This window comes from Equus przewalskii, chromosome 15 (assembly GCF_037783145.1).
Source record: "Equus przewalskii isolate Varuska chromosome 15, EquPr2, whole genome shotgun sequence".
NCBI lineage: Eukaryota > Metazoa > Chordata > Mammalia > Perissodactyla > Equidae > Equus > Equus przewalskii.
The window spans coordinates 72,183,941-72,204,333 of NC_091845.1; the positions used below are offsets into that span (position 1 = coordinate 72,183,941).

The window sequence follows — 20,393 nt, forward strand, 5'->3', positions numbered from 1 at the left end:
AAACCAGAGAATTCAGACAGTCGTCTGGATTTTGTCCTCATTTGGAAGGTGATGAGATGATTTTCATAGTTTCAGCTCTCCAGCATGTCAGGATAGTAAAGACCAAAATTCTAGATGGCATCCCTTCCACAGTAGACAGCCTTCTTTCTGCAGAATCCCTGATTGGCAGTGGTGGTGGTGGGATCCGCCTCTTTTTAAACAGATCACGTGATGGATGGATAGTCTTTCCCCAGACAGTCTCTCCCAGAGGCCAATGGATAGCCCCTCCATCAGGGGGACCATGGGCCTCTTTGTAACTTTCAGCTGTCTCTCTGAGCTGGCGTCCAACCTGTGGTCCCTTACAAGTGCTTCCAAATCATTCATCACCACCCTCTATGCCACCCACACTCCAGATACACCCAGTTACTGCAGGATCCTGAATTCTTTTAGGCCTTGTTTTTGCTTGTTTTATTCTGTTCTCATGGGATATCCTTTTAAGTTCTCACTCCCCACATTCATCCATGTGGCTAATTTCTTTCGTCTTTCATGACAACTCATGTCACCCTTTTTCTGAGCCCCTCCCAGCCTCCTTATCAGTCTGGGCTGGGTGACCCTCTGATATTCCTTACATCCCCCTAAGCTGCCCTCTGCCAAGTCACTCAGTCAGCACTGCTGTCATCATGTGTCTATTTTCTGGTCCATCCCACAAGATGTTGTGTCCCCAGAGGAGAGAGACTGTACCTTGACACCCACAGCCCGTGTATAGGGCCTAGCACATGGTGGTGTGTCGTAAGTGTGACTGCCTGGCCAAATGAATGAATGATCACACATCAGGTCATGTCTGCCTTTGCAAAGTAGACTTTCACATGTTTTAAGACAACGATAATATCTTATTATTGTGCTGTATTCTTTTCTCCTGGCTCAACTCCCCGAGTTTCTTCTGTTGTTTGACTAAGGATGTGTCTTACAGACCTCTCATCATCAGCTTCCCCTCATTTGTCACCGTGCCTCTTGGACCATTGTGCCTCGAACTCATCACAGTACCATAGATCTCCACATTGGACATGGGCCTTCCTCCCAGTGACCCAAGCTCTTCATTTTCACTGATGTCCCCATTTTGCTCAAAGATTCGTGGTGCAGAAGGGGCAGGCCCACCTCTGAACTTTCGTTCCTGCACGCTTGGAGATAACCCACCAGCCCCATGATGCTTACATGGAGGTGACTGGAGACCAGGCTGGTGTATATGAAGGTGCTGAGGGTGAGGTGTAATGATGAAGGACGGTAATGAAGAGAATCCATGGGCTGGAATAGTGAGAGAAGATTTCCTAGAAGAGGAAACCTTGAGGGGTGTAGGCTTAAGGAAGCTGGAGGGCTCAGAGGAGCCCCAGAGGGAGGCATTTCAGACTGGGAAAACAGCCTGAGAAAAGGCCTGGTGGCCAGGGGCCTGGTCGCTGGAGGGGCAGCCAGGTGGTGATTTAGGAGGATGTGAGAGACTGGAATTGACATCCTTATGAAGGGCCTATAAACCTATGTTTAAGAGTTTTGTTTTTGTCTGATAATAGTTTTAGGGAAAGTCACAGATCTTTTTTAGAAAAGAAGTTTGGATTTGGTGGGGAGGGAGCGGCAGAAAAGGTGGGAGACTATAAAAGCCCAGGCACAGACCACATGTCACATAAGGCCAGCAGCAAAGAGAGGCAGCAAGAGCACGTTCAGGACACTCACGACTGGCAGATGGGTCAGGAGGATGAGAAAGACGAGCACCATCTGTGCACACCAGAGGACACACGTGCAGGAAACAGGTACTGTAGGGGACAGGGCAGAAGGTGCTGGAGGGAGTGACAGACAAGAGGGTGGGCTAACCCCCTGAGTAAGTGGGAGGATGAGGACATAGGGCCTGCTCTCCGGGGAGAAGGGACAGGCTCTCCCTAGATGCTGGTGGAGAGGGAACTGGAGGATGGGGACCCAGACAGACACACGCCATGGTGAAGGCAGAAGCAGGTGTGGTACATGGTCCAGAATAGGCTCAAGCTCTTCAGCAGAGTGGATGCAAAGCCATTTGCCTAAGGACTTGAGGGCACTTAAGGAGTGACCTGGACCAGGAGTGACTAGGGAGATCTTGAGTGAGGAGAGAGAAGACCAGGGCTGGGCAGAGGCAAGACAAAGAGAGGCAGGCAGGGCCGGATGTTGCTGTCTGCTTCTGCTGAGGTCAGAGACTAGACAGGATTTTGCAAAGGTGGATGTGCCTTGTTATTCTACCTCTTAACCCTGGAGGGGGCTGGAGCGGAAAATGACTCTGTGCCCCCTGGCCAGGCCCTGAGAGCTCAGCCATTGCTCAGACCCATCTCTTCAGAGCATAACCACCCCATGGTCCAGAGCTGATTTTTCCTTCTTTTGGTCTAGGCCATTCTGTCCCCATTCAGAGGGATGGCCTGGGGCTGGTGACAACTTCTAGCAGACCCGTAGGATCAAGAACTGATGGGGCCTGGGAGCTCAGGAGCAGACTGCTGACCCCTTCTCCTTGCTCATTTTTAGGAACACAATGAGTTTAACTCCTCCATGGCCAGGAGCCAGACCAACACAGCGCGTATCGATGGCCTGCGGCCGGGCATGGTGTACGTGGTGCAGGTGCGCGCCCGCACCGTGGCCGGCTACGGCAAGTTCAGTGGCAAGATGTGCTTCCAGACTCTGACGGACGGTAAGGGGTGGACCAGTGACCCAGGCACAAGGCAGGCAGCTGGGGGAGGAGAAGAGGCCCCAAAGAAGCCACACTCACAGCCAAAATGCCAATCTCTAACTGGATTCCAATGGAATTCCTCCAAAGGGTTTGCCCCCAGTGGGGCCATGGAGAGTTGCTCCATTTACCAGGCAGGACATTTGTCTGAAGTCTGGCCCGTTTTGCTCCCAACATCTAGCAGATTTGCCTTGGAAGGGTTTCTGTACAATGAGCGGAGAGGCAACCACGTGTGGCCCTGCATTTGCATAGCAGTGAGAACTCCCCATATCTCAAGGGTCCCTGCACCCTCCTGCCTCTCGATCAGGGCTCAGATGCCTCTGGTTTCACCCTCACTTTCACTTCACTCTGTTCTTGGGGCCTGGGACCTGAGCTTGCAGCCTCATCGCCTGAGCTGAGCGCTCCAGGAAGGAAGTGGAGGGAAACATTTGGGGTGGGGCAGTCCCATGCATCTCAGCATACGTGAAGCGGCTTCATGTGTGGCCTCCAGGAGGTCCTGCTCAGGTGTCTGCAGAGAGAACAGCCACTGTTTTCCAAACTGTTCCCCAGAAAGTCTGTCACCAAAAATACTTCCCCTTGGGCTTTATTAGTTCCCTATTATATCACTCTCCCTCTGTCCCCAGAGACCACCTCTTTTAATAGTTATGAAAATCCAATCCTCCTGTAGCCCCAGCGTCGTGCATGGTGTGTCTGTGCATGCATTAGCCATTTACCAGAGTGTATGTATTCACTTATCTATCTACTATCTACCTATCTATCTATATTTATTTATTCATTTGTGAGCTGTTTCCTGATAGTTTTCCAAATGTCAGTCGATTCCCAACCTCCCAAATTGAAAGCCTTTAGTTTTTCCTTAGTTATTTGAATTACACAGAAAACAGTCCACCCTTACACAACATTTTCTTTTAGGCCGGCACTCTCTGACTAGGCACTTGATAGGCCTGGAGGTTTTATATTAACTCATATTACATTTTTTTAACAATTTAAAAATTCATCAGAAAGATTTAAAAATCATTGATCTCATATAAAAATCATAATATTCATGGGGCCAGCCCGGTGGCATAGTGGTTAAATTCACATGCTCTGCTTCAGCAGCCGGGGGTTCATGGGCTCAGATCCCAGGCACAGACCTATACACTGCTCATCAAGCCAAGCTGCGGCAGTGTCTCATATACAAAATAGAGGAAGATTGGCACAGATGTTAGCTGTTAGCTCAGGGCCAATCTTCCTCACCAAAAAAAAATCGTAACATTCGTTTTCTTGAAGAATTGTAAGAGAAGCCAGTGCTGGTGGGCATTCTAGTGTGAGGACTCTGGCCCGAGCTGGGGGATTGCTGGGGTGCCTCCCCCTTCCCAGTGGTTTTTACCTGGATGCTTTAATGTGGGCCGTCTGACTCCCGTCGGATTAGAGTATATAACCTGTTTTGAGTTTATTTTAGGTGAACTTTCACTCATCTTTTGAGGAGGGTAGGATGGGATGGAAGGATGAGCCAGTTCATTCAGATTAACGATGCTGTTGGTGTGAAAAGAGCACAGACTGTCTTCTGTTCTTCACGGACTCTGTCCCCGCTTTGCACCTCACTGGCCGTCTAGCTTTATGGGCACTTTGGCATCAGGAGGTACACAGGATTAAAAACCCAAAACTCAAAATGCTCTGAGCACTGATCTCTTGGCAATTCTGCTAGACAAATTAAGAAGTAACTAATTTCTCCCAAGAAGGCTGTTCCTTTTACATTTGGCAGTTAAGTTTTGTAAACCCAAGAGGGGCTAGATATAAGAGAGTTTTGGTAAGTGGCCAAGTTCAGGAGTATTTATCTTAATGACTGAGGTTCACACGTCAGTAGTAATCATGTTTGTTGAGGCCTCTGGCCCCGTCAGCAGCACAAAAGTGTGTCTGAAGGTTGACCTATGACGGGGTCATTGGGACGAGGAGGACCTATGGGATCCTGCCCAGGGTCAATGACCACACTTTGGGCAGGTGACCTCCACATGGGGGCAGAGCCACTGTGGTCCCGGGCAGCTCTTAGCTACATCGGGCTAACCTTTGATTTCGCTGCCTACTTTTTTTTTTTAAAACAATTCATAAAGCAGGGTGTCTGCATGTTCCCAAACACTCTGGGTGATTCTTATTCTCCCCAATGCTTGGGAACCATCCTTCAACTCTATGGGTGGAGAAAGAGACTTCTAAAGACAAGGATGTTGTTCTTGAAGATTCCCACTCTCTATAAATCAATTTTAAAGGCTGAAGGTCGCATTGCTTTATGTAGTTTTGGGGTTTTTTTTTTTGTGATGAGGAAGATTGGCCCTGAGCTAACATCTCTTACCAATCTTCCTCTTTTTGCTTGAGGAAGATTGTCACCGAGCTAACATCCGTGCCAGTCTTCTTCCATTTTGTATGTGGGATGCTGCCACAGCATGGCCTGATGAGTGGTGTACAGATACACACCCGCGATTCAAACCCATGAACCCCAGGCTGCTGAAGCAGAGCACGCAAACTTAACCACTTAGGCCACTGGGCTGGCCCCTGCTTTATGAAGTTTTTAACTTATAGAGTTGCTGCCATGCACTCCTTATTGTGGTTCTTTCCATTCATTTTTTTTTTTTTTTGCCAAATTAATTTTTTAAAACACATTACAAAAAGCTCTCAGCAGAGGGAAGCTGAGACTCCCTTCAGTCTTTAAATTGATTTTTTTTTTTTCCTTTTTCTCCCCAAAGCCCCCCGGTACATAGTTGTGTATTCTTCGTTGTGGGTTCTTCTAGTTGTGGCATGTGGGACGCTGCCTCAGCGTGGCTTGATGAGCAGTGCCATGTCCGCGCCCAGGATTCGAACCGACGAAACACTGGGCCGCCTGCAGCGGAGCGTGCGAACTTAACCACTCGGCCACCGGGCCAGCCCCTTTAAATTGATTTTTGGAGAAAACATCCTTGTCCTTAGAAGTCTCTTCCACCCACAGAGTTGAAGGGTGGTTTCCAAACATCGGGGAGAATAAGAATCACCCGGAGTGTTTGGTGAACACGCAGACACCCTGCTCTTCACCAGAGGTTCTGATTCAGCAGATCTGAGGAGGGGCCCAGAAATCCTCATGGTTAGTAACCAGGCTCAGGTGATGCTGATGGAGGGCATGGGGAACCTCACTCCAAGAAGGACTGTCATCAGTGTTGCCAGATAAAATACGGGATGGCCCGTTAAATTCGAGTTCCAGATAAAGAGTGAATAATGTTTTCGTATAAGTATCTCCCATGCAATATTTGGGACATACTTATACGAAAACATTATTCGTTGTTTACCTGAAATTCAAATTTAACTGGCCCTCTGGTATTTTCATTTGCTCTATCTGGCAAGCCTAATTGTCATGGAGCGTATATAGCTTGACCTCCGTATGCCTCGGTCCTAAACATCCGATAACGGCTCCCTAACATCACGTGAAAGAGTAGCCACAATAATAATAGCCAGCTGGGCCAGGTGGTATATATGGGTTAAGGAAAAGATAATTAGTATTTGGGGCACCCATGCTAGGCTAGACACGTGAAATGTGCATCATAGTTTGTCTAACAGATAAGGAGTCTGAGGGTCAGAGGCGCTAAATACTTGGTCCAAGATCACGGAGGTTGCACATGGTAAAGCCAGGGTTTCGATGAGCCCTGTCTGCCTCTGACCCAGGGGCTTCCGGCTCCCCTGCATAGAACAGCGTGGACCTAACATTTGGCAGAAGGCTTGGTCCTGTTCTTCTTGAGAAGGAGCTTCAGAGGGCAGGGCCATTCCTCGGTGTTTCTTCACCCTCCACGGCACCTGCTGCAGTGCTGGCAGCAGGGACTCCTGAAATACCCGCTCAGTGAATCTGCTGACTCTGCTGCATTTCAACAACTTCGTGTTTCAGGAAATACTCAGCACCCCCTACCCCGTTAGACTTTTTCTCAACGTGGCTGACAGTCCTTCAAGAGACATTCCGAATGAGGGCATGCGGATTGGGAGTCCCCTCTGCTCTGGGGACCAATGTCATCTGCTTTTAGTTCTGAGATTCTGTTACTGCTATTTTGCTTTTATTGTTGTCACTGTCATTTGTTTTTATTTGTGACAAAGATCACTCACTGTTTTGATCAGACTCAGAGCTGTGAGGCATAGAAACTGTACTCTCTCTCTCATCTATATATAGTCTTCGCTATCATGTATTGAGTACCAGCTGTATGCAAAGGGCATACAGGAAGGATTCTAATGGCTCTTTCTCACCTAGACGATTACAAGTCTGAGCTGAGGGAGCAGCTGCCCCTGATTGCTGGCTCGGCGGCGGCTGGGGTCGTGTTCGTCGTGTCCTTGGTGGCCATCTCCATCGTCTGTAGCAGGTAGGTCCTCCCCTCCCATTCCTGCCTGCTCTCCTCAGACCCAGGAAGCCCCACGTGCAGACCCCCTCCCAGGTCATGCAGACTGGACAGGGCCTGACCATTCATGGACACACTTTCAAAGTCGCCATCATTACTCCATCTCAATCCACAGGCAGCCTAGAATTCTCCAGATTATTTATTTTCTCTAAGCCTGGGATAAAATCCTCTGTGAGAGCTGGGCAAGACTCTGAGTAAACAGCATCCATCCTCAAACCTCATTTTAGCCAAGACTTTTAGCACCCCACCCCCCTAACACACACAATGGTTTTTTGGAGTGACAGTTACAAACTTGCATTTGACCCATTGAAGCATCACCCCCTGTGTCACAGCCCATCCTCTGGTTAGAGAACCAAGGCTGCCTCAGCAGAGGACACAAGGCAAATGGGCAGGATGGATGCTGAGGAAGAAAAGAGGAGCTCTGAGTTCTGCAGAAGGGCCGGCCCTGAAGGCCTTGTGAATTTTTAATACTATTGCTACTGTCTTCGGTGGTTAGCCCAGATTCCGCTGTGCAAAGCCCCAATCAGCCGCTCTCGAGCAGCTCTGCAGTGCAGCCAGAATGCTAATAGGCATCTTCAAAGCCTCTGCCCCAAGCTCTGATGGGGACCCATGGCCCTGCCTGGCCTCTGAAAGACCTTGACTTGAAAGCAGACTGAGCTGCCCACAGTGGTGGCCAAGCCAGAACACTGGCCACTACAGGAGCCACACCTAAAGTGAGAGTTGCAGTTCCCAGTCCCAGGAGATGCTGGGTGAGCCCCATCAGGACAGGAGGCTTGGGCGGAGTTCCCTGGAGCAGAGCGGTGGGGGTGTGCCTGGCTGAAAGAGCTCCTCTGCCTTGTCCCCACAGGAAACGGGCTTACAGCAAAGAGGCCGTGTACAGCGATAAGCTGCAGCATTACAGCACGGGCCGAGGTGAGTAGAAAGCAGACACCACTGCCTGACTCCTGGCGAACCGCTGAGTAGAGCAGGCGAATGCGTGGGGCGTTCCTTATGGGCAGACTGGCTGGTCCCAACTGCGAGCCCCCTTCCAGTCCCTGATGCCCCAGCCACTGCCTCTCTCTGCAGGTCCCCAGGGACCATAGGCTCCCCACCTCCTCTGCTGTCCGCCCACTATGGGCACTCATTGGACGCCTGGCGGGTAGATTATCTTGTGCATTGATAAGCCCATATAGGACAGCGAATGCAGGGAAAAGATTGGGTTTAGCAAGTCAATGAATCCTGAAATGAGACTCAGTGGGAAAAGATGGAGGGTTCTCTCTTAACACCTTCTGCCTTATCTTATCCAGTTGAGCGGCTGGGGAATGTGTTAACCAAAGTCATAGATAAGCCAGAGAACATGAATGCAGGGAATTAAAAAGATAGCAGAGCCCAAGAGGCCCAAGTGTTGGGATATCTCCCAAGTGTTTTCTTTTAAGAAGTACCTTTAAAAGTTTTTCTCACTCATTATCTTATTCCTCTCTTTTTAAAAAACCTAGACATAATACTTTTATAACTAAAATTTCACCTCATCAATGTGCAACCTGAAGTCCTATGTCTTTTATCTGTGTAATGACAACATTGCAGGATCTGAAAAAGGCCCCAGGAGGCCAGCTGGGCCCCCTTCCTGCCTCCAGAAAGCGGTATGCTTAGATCCTCGCGGCAGACGTGTTCTGTTCCTAAATAACTCCTTTTGAATTCTGCAGATGCCCTCGGAAACCTGTCCCAGCACTTTGTGCTGTGCTCTGTCACAGGCTTCTTCTGTGAGCCGCATCTCGCCTAAATCCCCCTGTTGCAATGTAAACCCTTTTCTTCCTGTTCACTCAGCAGTGAGCGTGGAAAGACCTCGTACACACACACTAAGCATGCCTCCGGCAAGTGGTTCTGGAGTGAAAATGGACTAGCAGGCCAGAGTTCTCATGGACCAAACTCCTTCCTTCTCCTATGTTCCCTGAGGCAGGAGGATGAGGCCAGGACGTCCCCACCGCAGCTTCACCACCTAGGAGCTGTGTTGTAGTGTGGTCAGTGCCGGCTCGGGCTGTGCAAAGGCCACTTTGTAGATATGGCTTTGTTCTCCAGGGGCTTTCGATCCAAGACCCTGCCAAGGGTTTGTAGAGGACCAGACCCCTGGCAGCTGGGCTGCTGCTTTGCACCGTCGTTCCTGGGAGGCAGGTGTGGGCTCAGCACTGGCTGAGGCCCTGAGGCTCTCCCACAGTGGTCCAGGGCAGCCCCACAATCAGCAGAGCCAACTGGGGGCTTGGAGGACCACCCAGTGTCCCTTTTGCTCCCCTCTTTCTCCCTCCAGGCTACCCTGGGCCTCCATTTTAACCAGATGTCACTGGTCTCAGAGGGGAACCTCAGTGTTTTGGCTCTCCTTTCCGACGCCCTGACTCTGCCTCACTGCAAAATCTACAGATACTTCTACTTCTGTTAACCTGTGTGTTTACCCTTCTGGGCAGGGCCTTAGCTTCCCCAGCTGGGAAACAAAGACTTTGATTGTATCTCTGGTTCCTAAGTGAAGGTCCCCCTCCAGGGTGCATCAGAATTTCCTGGAAGGCTGTCTCCAGCTCCCCTTCTTCCTGCCTCTGCCTCAGGATTCTGATCTTGCCCCCTCCCTGCTCTGGGCTGACTCCTTGCCATGTTGAGAACCACTGTGAAGCCCATTTCAGATTTGGCATCCTGTGAACTCTTTGGATGAAACATTTAGGGGTGGCCATGTTGGCCTGAAGGCAGGGGATGCAAAATTGAGTTCAAAAGGAGAAATGCCTTTTTGAAGACTAGAGAAGCCCAAAGGTGAGAATAGGGTGCCCTTTTAAAGGCATGTAGGCTAAGCCTTGTCATCACTACTTGGGCAGGTACAGAGGGTCCCCAAGCATCAAGTCTGGGGCAGCTTAGCGCCCTTTTGGCCACTTAAACCTGAGATCTGGCCATTCTACTGCTCTGGAGGGATGGGCTGTGCTGGCGCACCACAGGGCGCCACGTGCCCAGAGGTACACTTCCCAAGTGCTCACAGCTCCCTTCTGGAGGCCTCTGTCACCTCCAACAGGTGACCAACAGAAGGAGGCTTCCCTGGTTCCCAGGACCCACAGAAAAACCAGTACCCAGTCTGCAGTAATAGTGGCCTTGCTGCAACCAGTGAGGACAGCTGGGGACACAGTGTTGACAAGCTGCGCAGTCGCCATCCCTGGGACTCGGGGTGGACGCAGAGTTCTTCATGGACCAGAGTTCACTCCCTTGGCTGCCTTAGAAGTCTGTTTTCTTTTTAATTCAGTTCGTCTTTTATAAACGTCCTTTCCCTCTATTCATAACCGTTCTCTTTTTATCCAGCCCCTGATATCTGGCTCCTCTTTGCACCCAGGTTCTCTAAACTCACGGTCTCATGCATTGAATCGTATTAGTGCGTTTTCTCCTGCAGACATCCGCCACTCTGACTAAAGTTATTACGGTTGGAGAGTCACAGTGGACAGACTGTAGGGCTGGGGGAAGGCTCAGCACACTTGTAACAGAAGAGGTCACTCAGGCTCTGATGGAGGATGGGCCTGGCCCAAGGTGGGCTCGGGGTGGGGATCATTAGTATTGGAAAGCCCACTCTCTACCATGCACTGGAAACTCTATTCTGGTAACTCAGTTCGACTCATCTAAGCCTGACAACCACTCAAAGAGGTAGGCATCAGTCTAGGAAGGCTAAGTGACTTACCCAGGTCACATGGCTCAGAGGTGGCAGAGGTGGATGGCACACCCTCTAAACTTGGCTGCAGAGCCCGGGCTCCTTCCAGATTGCAGAGGCCCAAAGTGCCTGATGGTCAAGAGCAAGTGAGAATGTGGTGACAACTAATCCCTGGTTGGTGGTTTGTTGGTCCCCTTCTGGATCCCACCACAGGAGGCAGAAAGGTCAGTAATGCCTGATCTGAATGTGTCCACATAACTCTACCTGGGCCATCCACATGCATGCACCTCACTGTGGGATGCAGATAGCATCCTGGAGCTCTGGGGGCTTCCTGCCCTGGGAATGACAGAAAAGCTGCAGCAGCTCCCCAGCCTCATTCATCAGTGCCCAAGAATGCCTGCCTCTCTTCCCCTCCAGGAGGACATAGAGCATCATAGAAAGGCTGTTGGTCCCTGCCCTCCCAGACACTCCTCTCCAGCTCATGCAAAGGCTGAAGGAGATACTTTCTCCAGCCTGTTGGGACATGGCAGATTTGGTCAACTTGAGAACACAGTGTGCTCTCTAGGACACTGGTTTATGTCCCTCCTCTGAGCCTGGAGCACAGGGAACAGGCATATAAAGGGGATTTTGGATTTGGGTGAAAGAGACTAGAGGGAAAGCAGGTTGGAAAGAGAAACTGTGCTGGATGTGGTGCTGGATGCTTGGATGAAGAACCTGGGAACCTGTGGCTCATGTTCAAGTGGGTGGGACTGTGGATTTCCCGTGTCCAGGAAGAAGCAGATAGATGGTGTGTTCTCGTGGTTTCTGTGGACCAGTTCTCAGAAGGTGCTGGCGGACCAAAAATTACCTGGACAGGATGACCTAGGCTTGGGAATCTATCTTAGAAAAGTTCTGGTTGATTCTACATTTGGGAAATGCTACTAGGTACTTATGGGGCTCAGATAACTACACATTTGATGGTGGTTGATGCCTCACTGATTTCTGAGTTGGGCGAAGTATGTAGGAGTGGGGAGAGGAAAATGAAAGCTTGGTAAGGGGTCAAGACTTTCAGAAAGCAACCTTAACTGAACCATCTCTGTGTTGCAGGCAACTGCAGATATAATCACAAAGCTACTATTATTAAGCTTTGGGAAAAGCAGAAACAAAAGAGTGTGTGCCCAAAGACCGCAGACTGGCAAACACTCTAGTTTTCACATAGGACAAGAGGACAGAGCACAGGGATTACAGAACAGGAGTGCGAGCTTGAGTCCAGCTAAGTCTTGAGGATACTGAGCAGATGGGTTCTGGGCATTTAAAACTGAATTCACTGATCACTGGGAACCACACAGGATTATTAAGAAAAAATTGTGGGTCCTCATCTCATTTACTAGGGTTACACATTTAGTAAATTCGAGAAGAATTGCAGATGTAGTGGATTTTTATTTGGGCAAAAATATTTGATGCTCTCCTAAGGGAAAGCACCGTCAAGTGGATACGGAGCTTGTCTTCATAGCAAAAGAAAGTGGGTTAGTGACTCTGTCAGCCAGGAAGGAAGTCACTAGCTTTATTCTAGTCCTTGTCCAATTCAATGTTTTGTTTGTTGGATTGTTTTTTAAATTCATGAGTCAGATGCAAGCCTAGGGATTCTTATCAAGTTTGCAGGTAAGAGTCGGAGAGCATAACTAACACCACAGAAGACAGAATCAAAATTCAGAACTATCCAACAGCTTTGAATGCTAATTTGAAATCTGCAAGATGAAATGTTAGAGGGATAAATCTAGAATCTAGTGTTTAGGTTGAAACAAAAATAAAGCCGTACAGAAGGAGAAGACCTGACTAGCTATGGGTTTGTGTGAAAAAAAATTTATGTATTTCGTTGACCACAGGTTTAATATGAGTGATAAATAGCTGATAAAAAAGCCAAGCACTGTTGCTGGTGCAGAATATTACTATTCTCCAATTTTGAGCTCTTGCTGTGTTAAGCACTTTACATGTGTTAACTAATTTAATCCTCATAACTTATCTCATGAGGCAGATTTTGCACGTGAAGAAGTAAAGCCTTAGAGAGGACGAGTAATCTGTCCAGAGTCTTGGAATTAGTGATTTATAAAGCAAGGTTTTAAACTGAGGTCCGTCTGACTCTGTGGTTACAAGTACAGTTGAGCTCAGAGGAAGTGATACACAGACACGCTGTTCTCTGTGCTGGTAAGAGCACATCTAGAGTTATCTTGATTCTGGGGACCCCATTTCAGGAAGGACATGTTGGCAAAGCACCTGTCCAGAGGAGAGCAGCCTGCCTGTGGAGGGTACCAAGTTCTGATCTGTTACTGAGGAGACTTAGAAACTCCAGTTTGGTGCTGGAGAAACATGGGAAGGGGCCTAAGAGTCATCATCAAGCATATTGCCATTAGGCAAAGGAAAGGAGATGCTCTTGTGCCCCGTGAGGTTAATGGAAACATCGAGCGAAAGCTCAAAGTAGGCAGACGTTGATTCATATAAGAACATACCCTCCCCACCAAACTGGAGCTCTCCACCAATGCAGAGACAGGCTGCTGTGTGAGGAGGTGAGCTCTCTGTCCTTGGAAGCATTCAAGCAGAGGCTAGAGAGCTATCAATAAAGGATGTTGTAGAGAGGATTCCTGCTTCACCTGGGAGATTGGACTTGATTAGACCCAGAAGCACATCTAGCTCCAAGATTCCACACCCATCTTGCTTGACTCTGGGTGGCAGGTGTGTTTTAGAACTTTGGAGGACACAACATCCAGCCCACTGGAAATCACCTTGGCCACCTTGTTGTACCCCCTGGTGGAGGGAGACAGACCACGGACATTTTGGCTGCCTCTTCTGGAGGTAACAGAGCATTAGTAACTGAGCATGAGTAAATGAGAGCCTCTGGGGGGAGGAGGAAAGGCCCCAAGGTGCAAAAGGTGGCTGGGTTTTCAGTAGGTGCTTATTAAATGTCAAATAAATTTAATGAGCTGGATTCACCCGTGTGTCTGCTGCTGGCTGCAAGCCAGAGCCTCTAGAAACCGTGTTAACTGTTTTAGTCCCGAGCTGGTTGGCTCTTGCCCTTGGGTTCCTGGCAGGACTTCAGTGGCCCAGAGCCAGTGAGGCTTGCCTGTAAGGACCTCCCTGTCCTGGCCATTGATGTCCCAGAAGCAGGGAGATATTAAACCCTTTTTCCTGAATTACCTTCCTCAGTAGCAAGTAGCCTGTGGTCCACTTTCCTTTTCCTGGAGACACATATTAGGCAACAACTGTGGTTTTAAGAACCAATCCTGAAAAGATGGTGAAACCATCTTTTTCCACCAAGTGGAAGGAAGATCCTCCTCAGATCTTTTCCATTCAGTCTCGCTGCCCACCCTGGGTCTCCCCACTTGGATTCCTCCCCAAGCTCTGGCTGGGCACCGTTACCTCTGCTCTTTCACGGAAGGAGACAGCCCCTCCTTGTCTTGGTCTTGGCCCTCAGAAGCAGGCAGAGCAAACTGCTTCTAGTGCCCATCAACCTTGCCCAGTGGGTTTACTCCAAAAAACTGCCCAGCTTCAAACTTTCACATCAACAGCTTCAACCACTGCCCTTGTGCCTCTCATGTCCGCAATTCCAGATCCCATCTTCCAGCTCTGTTTCCATTCTCAGTCTTCTGACTGACTTCTACGCACTTGCATATTTTGTCTGTGCATTCCAAGTCTAAACCATGTGTGCAAACTTTCCTAAAAATAGGGTTTCTTTCCCGGAGTCCATTACCTGGTGAATAGCACACTTGATTCTAGAAGTCTTGGCGTTGATTTGGATTCTCCTTGACCTTCTTTAATTCTCTGTCTTTAATTGCTCACCAAGTGCCATCAATTCTTCCTTTGAAATTTATGTCACCCCTTCTGCTGTCCTCATTGCAGCACTCACGTTGAAAACTCTGCTATCTTACACCTTAATTATTGCAACAACCTCATAGCTGTTTTCTCAGCCCCCAGCCCCTGCCCCACAACAATGCATGTGAATGCTGCAGCCTGACAGCAAAATGAACTCCCTGATGCTTGCTCTCAGTACATCCCTTCCCTGCTGATGGAGCAGTTGTCAGCTCTGTGTGTCCGATGGCATCAATCCTAATGCCTTTGTCTGAGAGTCAAGGCCCTCCCATGCTAGTGCATCAGTGCTGTTCCATCTCAGACACCCCCCACCCCCCGTCCCCACCAACTTCTCTCCACATTCAAGCTGGTCTTACTCTCCTCACTCATGCAGTGGACCTCTCTCTGAGCTGCTCCTCATGACACTCTGAGCTTCTCCCTCTCCAGTGCAGGACCATATCACTTGTCCTTCTAGGATTCTGACGAAGACTGGCATCCATAGCCCTCTGCTTCTCTGGTTTCTGCAGCACTTACAGCTTGTTTCCAGGTGTGGGCTCCGGATTCCGGGCTCTCCAGCACCGTACCTGTTATTTCATGTCTCAATCGCCTGAAGAACTTCATGAGCTTTGTTCTTCCTGTAGCTCCTACAGTCACTTGCACAGTGCACTGGTCAGATGTCTAGTGAGCTTTGAGAAAAATGAGGAGTGATCAGTGTACTGAGGCAGAGTATTGGACGAAGTCCCTTCCAGGAACTGGACTTTATGTGTAGATCCCTAAACATCTTCTGTCTTGTGCTTAGATACCTGGACCAAATATAGGTGAGTCATAAAGATGACAAAGCCTGCTTTGGATCCAGAATGAGGAGCAGGGAAGCACAATTCACCCTTTTCCGTGGCTCCATCAGACTTGCTGAGACACAAGATATCGGTGACTGAAGACAACCTCATACACTACCTTTGTGGAACCCTGCTGTGGGATTCTAGGAATCCTTCACCAGCAGGAAGACATCAGCTCTTCTGGCACCCCTGAAGCCTACTGGGCAGCCATGCCTTCCATGGACCCACAAGATGCCCATGGTTCTGATCTTGTACTTTCTGAATGCACAGGACCTCCTTCAGTCTTCTCCTTCGGCTTTTAACCCCCAGATGACCCCTACTGTATAGAACTGCCATTTGTCAGCCTACTTCTCCTCTGTCCTGACGTCCTGGCACTTGTAAATGGGCCTGGCTAACTTTTTTAGATACACCCCACACATCTGCTAGAAATGCCAGAATTTATCCCGACCTCTTCCCTTTTGAGAGCATCCTGATCTGATGTGGGGTCTCTGGGGATGTCCAGGAATTTCTTCTGCTTCAAGGACTACTCCATGCCATGCAAGAAAGTTCTGGATAGTGGCTAAGTCATTTCTCCCCAAACCTAATATATTTAAAGCCTTGGTTCATGTTTAAGGTTTGGCAAATCTCCTGGGACTATGGTCCTTTAAAGCTTTAAGCAGTGCAGGCTGTGATGCCAGCCACAGCATAAATGGGTTGAGGTCAAAGAACAAACATATCTGCAGATTAGATCTTTATAATAGAAATTTGTAAACCAGAAGATCATAAAATTGAAGATTTTTTTCCTGTCTCAGGGTACTGGCAATTAGTTTAGGTCCATACATACCACTTAAAAGTATGTAACCTATGTTAAAAATAATCAGAAACTGTAAAATACTAGAAATATATGATATTAATAATAATGTGAAGCACTGTACAGAGCATTATAAAATGCCAGACATTATAGAGCTATATTACATCTGATATTATTATTACTGCCACTAATAATATTTCCCCAACACTCATAATCTGAGAACATTTCCTGAGCCCTGTCTCCAAATGTTTGGCTGTGCCTGACTCCGCAGCTGACTTGAATTCCTTGTTCACTGTCTGGTGATTCATTGCACTAAATACCATTTTCCTGATAATTAAAAACTGCTCACTGGCAAGTGGGAGCAGGAACAGGCTGATGCAGGATTTATGCAGAAACACAAAATGAGCCAAAAGACAAATGACCTGTTCTACCTAGCGAAAGGCATTTTTTTTCCCATCATCTTCTGGGACTTGAGAAAGGCTGGCTGTAGTGCCGAGAGAGGTCTGGAGAGATGTGTCATTCTGAGATGGGGTGGACGCAGGGGGAGCCATTATGTGCACGTGCTCGGCCAAATCACTCTTCTGATTTAGGATGTGTGATTCCTGACCCCACCAGAAGAGTTAGGCCAGGGCTGTCCTAGGTCAGTGCTAACAGACCCATGTCAGAGGAAAAGCACTGGGTTTGAGTCATTTATTAGACTCGATTTCACTTTCCCTTCCTTAACGTAACAATGGTTCCTCAGTTTCAGGTACAGATGCAGGGCATTCTAAATTGACATTGCATCACACTCCTAGGCTCCACATAGCCTCCCCGGCTTCTTGTGAAAGGCCTCAGTGACAACTAAAGCCCCTGGCCCCAGAACAGGAGCCATGACATTGCACGCGTGCACACTCACACACTCATACACACACGCTTCTAAATTCTACAAGCCAGCAAAGTAGCAAACCTCTCTTTGTGAGTAAACTGCACCTGTCGTTGAAGTGTGAACTTTCTCCCATTTAGGTGCACTCAGTTGCACATTACAACCTAAAAGAATCCTGGCACCATCAAGAGATGAGCCATTCTCTTCTGGGAATAGCTCCTTCCCTGAACTGATTGGGGCCAATATCTGTAAAGCTCATTATCTCGGAATCCTTTCTCATTCATCCTTATATATGTCTTCACTTGCAAACCATTCATTACGGCACATTCTAGATTGTTTAATTAGTTTCCATGGAAGAGTTCCTGTGGGACAGCTCAGCATACATTGTTTAAAAGCCTTTGATCTAAGAATGACAAAGTGGTTATTTTTAAAGTAACTAATATAACCCTAACTGGCTTACACTCCCTACTACTCACCGCACGTGGCGTCCTCTTCCTACCTCACCGAACACCTCCTAGAGCAGTTCGCTGGTGATAATCGTGAGTATATCAGGTCGTGAGACGTCTCTGCACATCAGGCACTGTGCTAGGCATGTCACTGGCAATATGTTATTTACTATCACAACCACCCTGGGAGGGAGGGGCTATCTTCTCCGCTGGCAGGGGAGAAAATTGGTATGAGAGATGTGTGTGGACTTGCTGCATTATGCTGGGTTAGGGAGAAGCTTTGGGATTCTGACCTCACCTCTGGGCCCCAGCATCTGGGCTCTCAACCTCTTCTCATTTCAGCACAGAATTTGGGAAAAGTCGCAGGTTGTTGACTCTGACCTGCTGTCTTTTTTGCATTTTGAGTGGATCCGTGGTCACCTCATCTCCTGCCCCCTCCCTTCCGGTGCACACTGGCCAGCTTCTACCTGCAGCATCTGTGTTTCTTCCCCTAAATGCTCCCTCTGGCTGTGGAGCCTCCTGCCCACCTGCGCAGCAGGCCAAACAGCCCCCACCCAATGACTGATGGGGAACATGTGGTAACACCACTGCTCCCTGATGCCCAGGGTGGTTACCTACACCAGCTCCTAGAGCTTCCACGGGGAGCTCGAGCCTGCTTCAGTTACCCACGGTGGTAAGGGGCTTGCGAGCACACGTTTTATAGGCTGCCTTCCTTCCTCACTCGCCTACAGGTACTTCTTGGGATCACCTCCCAGATCAGCTACTTGCTTTCAAAACCTTGTCTCAAGGGTTGCTGCTGGGAAAAGCCAAGGTGAGACTGCCTGGAGATGCTGATCTGGCTTCATTAGACACTTTCAGTCTGGTTTCAACTGTTCTTGCTCTTTGCTTGTTCTCCATACCAAATGAGGAAGAGACGACCCCCCCCCCCATCTCTATTTTCCCCTTTGTCCACTGTTATTAAAGTAGAAACTCTCTCTCCACTTTCTCTGTCTCTTTCTCCCTCCCTCCCTCTCTCTCTCTCTCTCGCTCACTCTTACTCTCTCTCTCTCTCTCCATACCCCAGGGATCAGAACATTCTTTAGAAAGGTGAAGATTTCTATTTGCTTTGTCCAAGTCTCAGTCAGCAGATTCCAAAGTCAACGCTGTCATCCTCAAGTTTCCGAGGAGCATTCCAGGAGGGCATTGGCCATCCTAGAGCAGCCCGTCTAGCGTGCTAGGAGGGATTTCAATTAATGACTGGGAATAACTCATCTATCAGAAAAAAGCAGTTCTTCTGGGCAGGGCACCTGGCTTTCTTTGGCTTTAAGAAAATATCCCCCTTCAATTCTCTGCTGTATCTTCCTTCTCCCGATGGATTGTACTCGGGCACTCCAATCCTTGCCTGAATGGGTGACCAAGGCAACACTAATTTGGGAGAGCTGTGGAGCCACCAGAGATTTTTGGATGAAAAATGTCAAAACTAGACCATGTGTGAAGGACTGGGAGTCACCAGAGAAAAAGCCACAGTGGAGGGGGACGACCCAGCACCGAGAAGGTGGAGCTCAGGAACCTGAGGTCCAGCCTCAGCCTTGGGCCCCCTGGGCGCTCAGCACCCATGCTTTCCTAAACCTGACTGCCCTGCTGACCTGACTCTTCCATAACAGGCAGCAGCAGCAGGCAGGGAAAACTCCTTCTCTTCACAAAGATATGATGCTAGCCTGTGTTGTTTAGCTTTTGAAGACCTCACCCGGCCACCACACCACCACCATGCAAACGATGTCTATACGCTGCCTAATGACACATCAAACGTTGAAAAATTACGTTATAAACAAATCCATTTGTTTCTTGGATTCCATTTCCTTTCTTGTCCCCCCTCCTCCACTTTTCGATTGTATTTTTTCTGCAGTGACAATTCTCTATTTTGTCCCCATGCACACCTATTTATCTTGCCACTGTAAACATCAGTGACAAAGTCTATGTTCCTGTATGTATTTTTCACTCACCATTTTGTTCGTTTTTCATACTTGAGCGTGTCTGAAGGCAAGGGGGTTCAATTACCATTTTTCTTTCATCCCACCACATTTTTTTTCTATGTAGACTTTGCTCTTTTCTTTATCAGTGTTTTCTAAGCTTTTCTCTTCATGGTTTCTCTTCTGGTATACCGTCTTGGCACTTCCATCTTGAGGTTTTGCTAATAGCAATTTCTGTTTTGTTTTAATCCATCCTCATCCCTCGTCCAGCCCTGGACACAGCTGTCAGTTATAACCTTAACGGTGGCCTCCACTCAGGAATGTTGTCAAGTTGATAAATATTGATATCTGCCCTACCATTGTACCACCACTTTTCTGCTAATGCATTTGGTTGGCATCAATCAGCTTCTTTGCCTTCTGTGAGCGCCCGGTGTGGGAACTGGTCCCGATCTGTCACTTATAAGTAATCTGCTCCACATTTCATCAAGAGCTCAAAGAGAAGAAAATATGGAGGAGAAGTAGAGGACAGAGCGCTAGGCTAGCATGGCCCAGAGGGAAGAGAATTAGGGAGACCCTGCAAGGAAAAGAGAGGCAGCCTGGTGTGTAGGAGAGACCCTCCCAGCCCTCCCAGCCATACCCTTACTGCTGAGAACAGCGGCCAGTGCTTAATGACCATTGTGTCCTCTTTGGGATGTTAACCCTGCTTATCTCCTCCAATAAGGCTCCCCAGGGATGAAGATCTACATTGACCCCTTCACTTATGAGGACCCGAATGAAGCTGTCCGGGAGTTTGCCAAGGAGATTGATGTATCTTTTGTGAAAATCGAAGAGGTCATCGGAGCAGGTATGGCTCTCCCCTCCCCTCATTTCTGTTCTCTTGGTGTCCAGACATCTTCTTCCCACCACTCTAGGTGTTCTCTACCATCCTTCTCCCCAGATGAGTCTGAACCATCTACAAT

At 48.5% G+C, this 20,393-nt stretch overlaps 1 protein-coding gene across 1 annotated transcript in view; it reads left to right on the forward strand.

Moving 5' to 3' along the window:
- Positions 1-20,393, forward strand: part of EPHB1 (EPH receptor B1) — a 417,501-nt gene that overhangs the window by 329,888 nt on the left and 67,220 nt on the right. The window contains exons 7-10 of the mRNA XM_008512898.2: positions 2,512-2,674; positions 6,942-7,050; positions 7,934-7,998; positions 20,156-20,278. Of these exons, the coding sequence (XP_008511120.1) occupies positions 2,512-2,674; positions 6,942-7,050; positions 7,934-7,998; positions 20,156-20,278 (460 nt within the window). The remainder of the gene's footprint in view (positions 1-2,511; positions 2,675-6,941; positions 7,051-7,933; positions 7,999-20,155; positions 20,279-20,393) is intronic.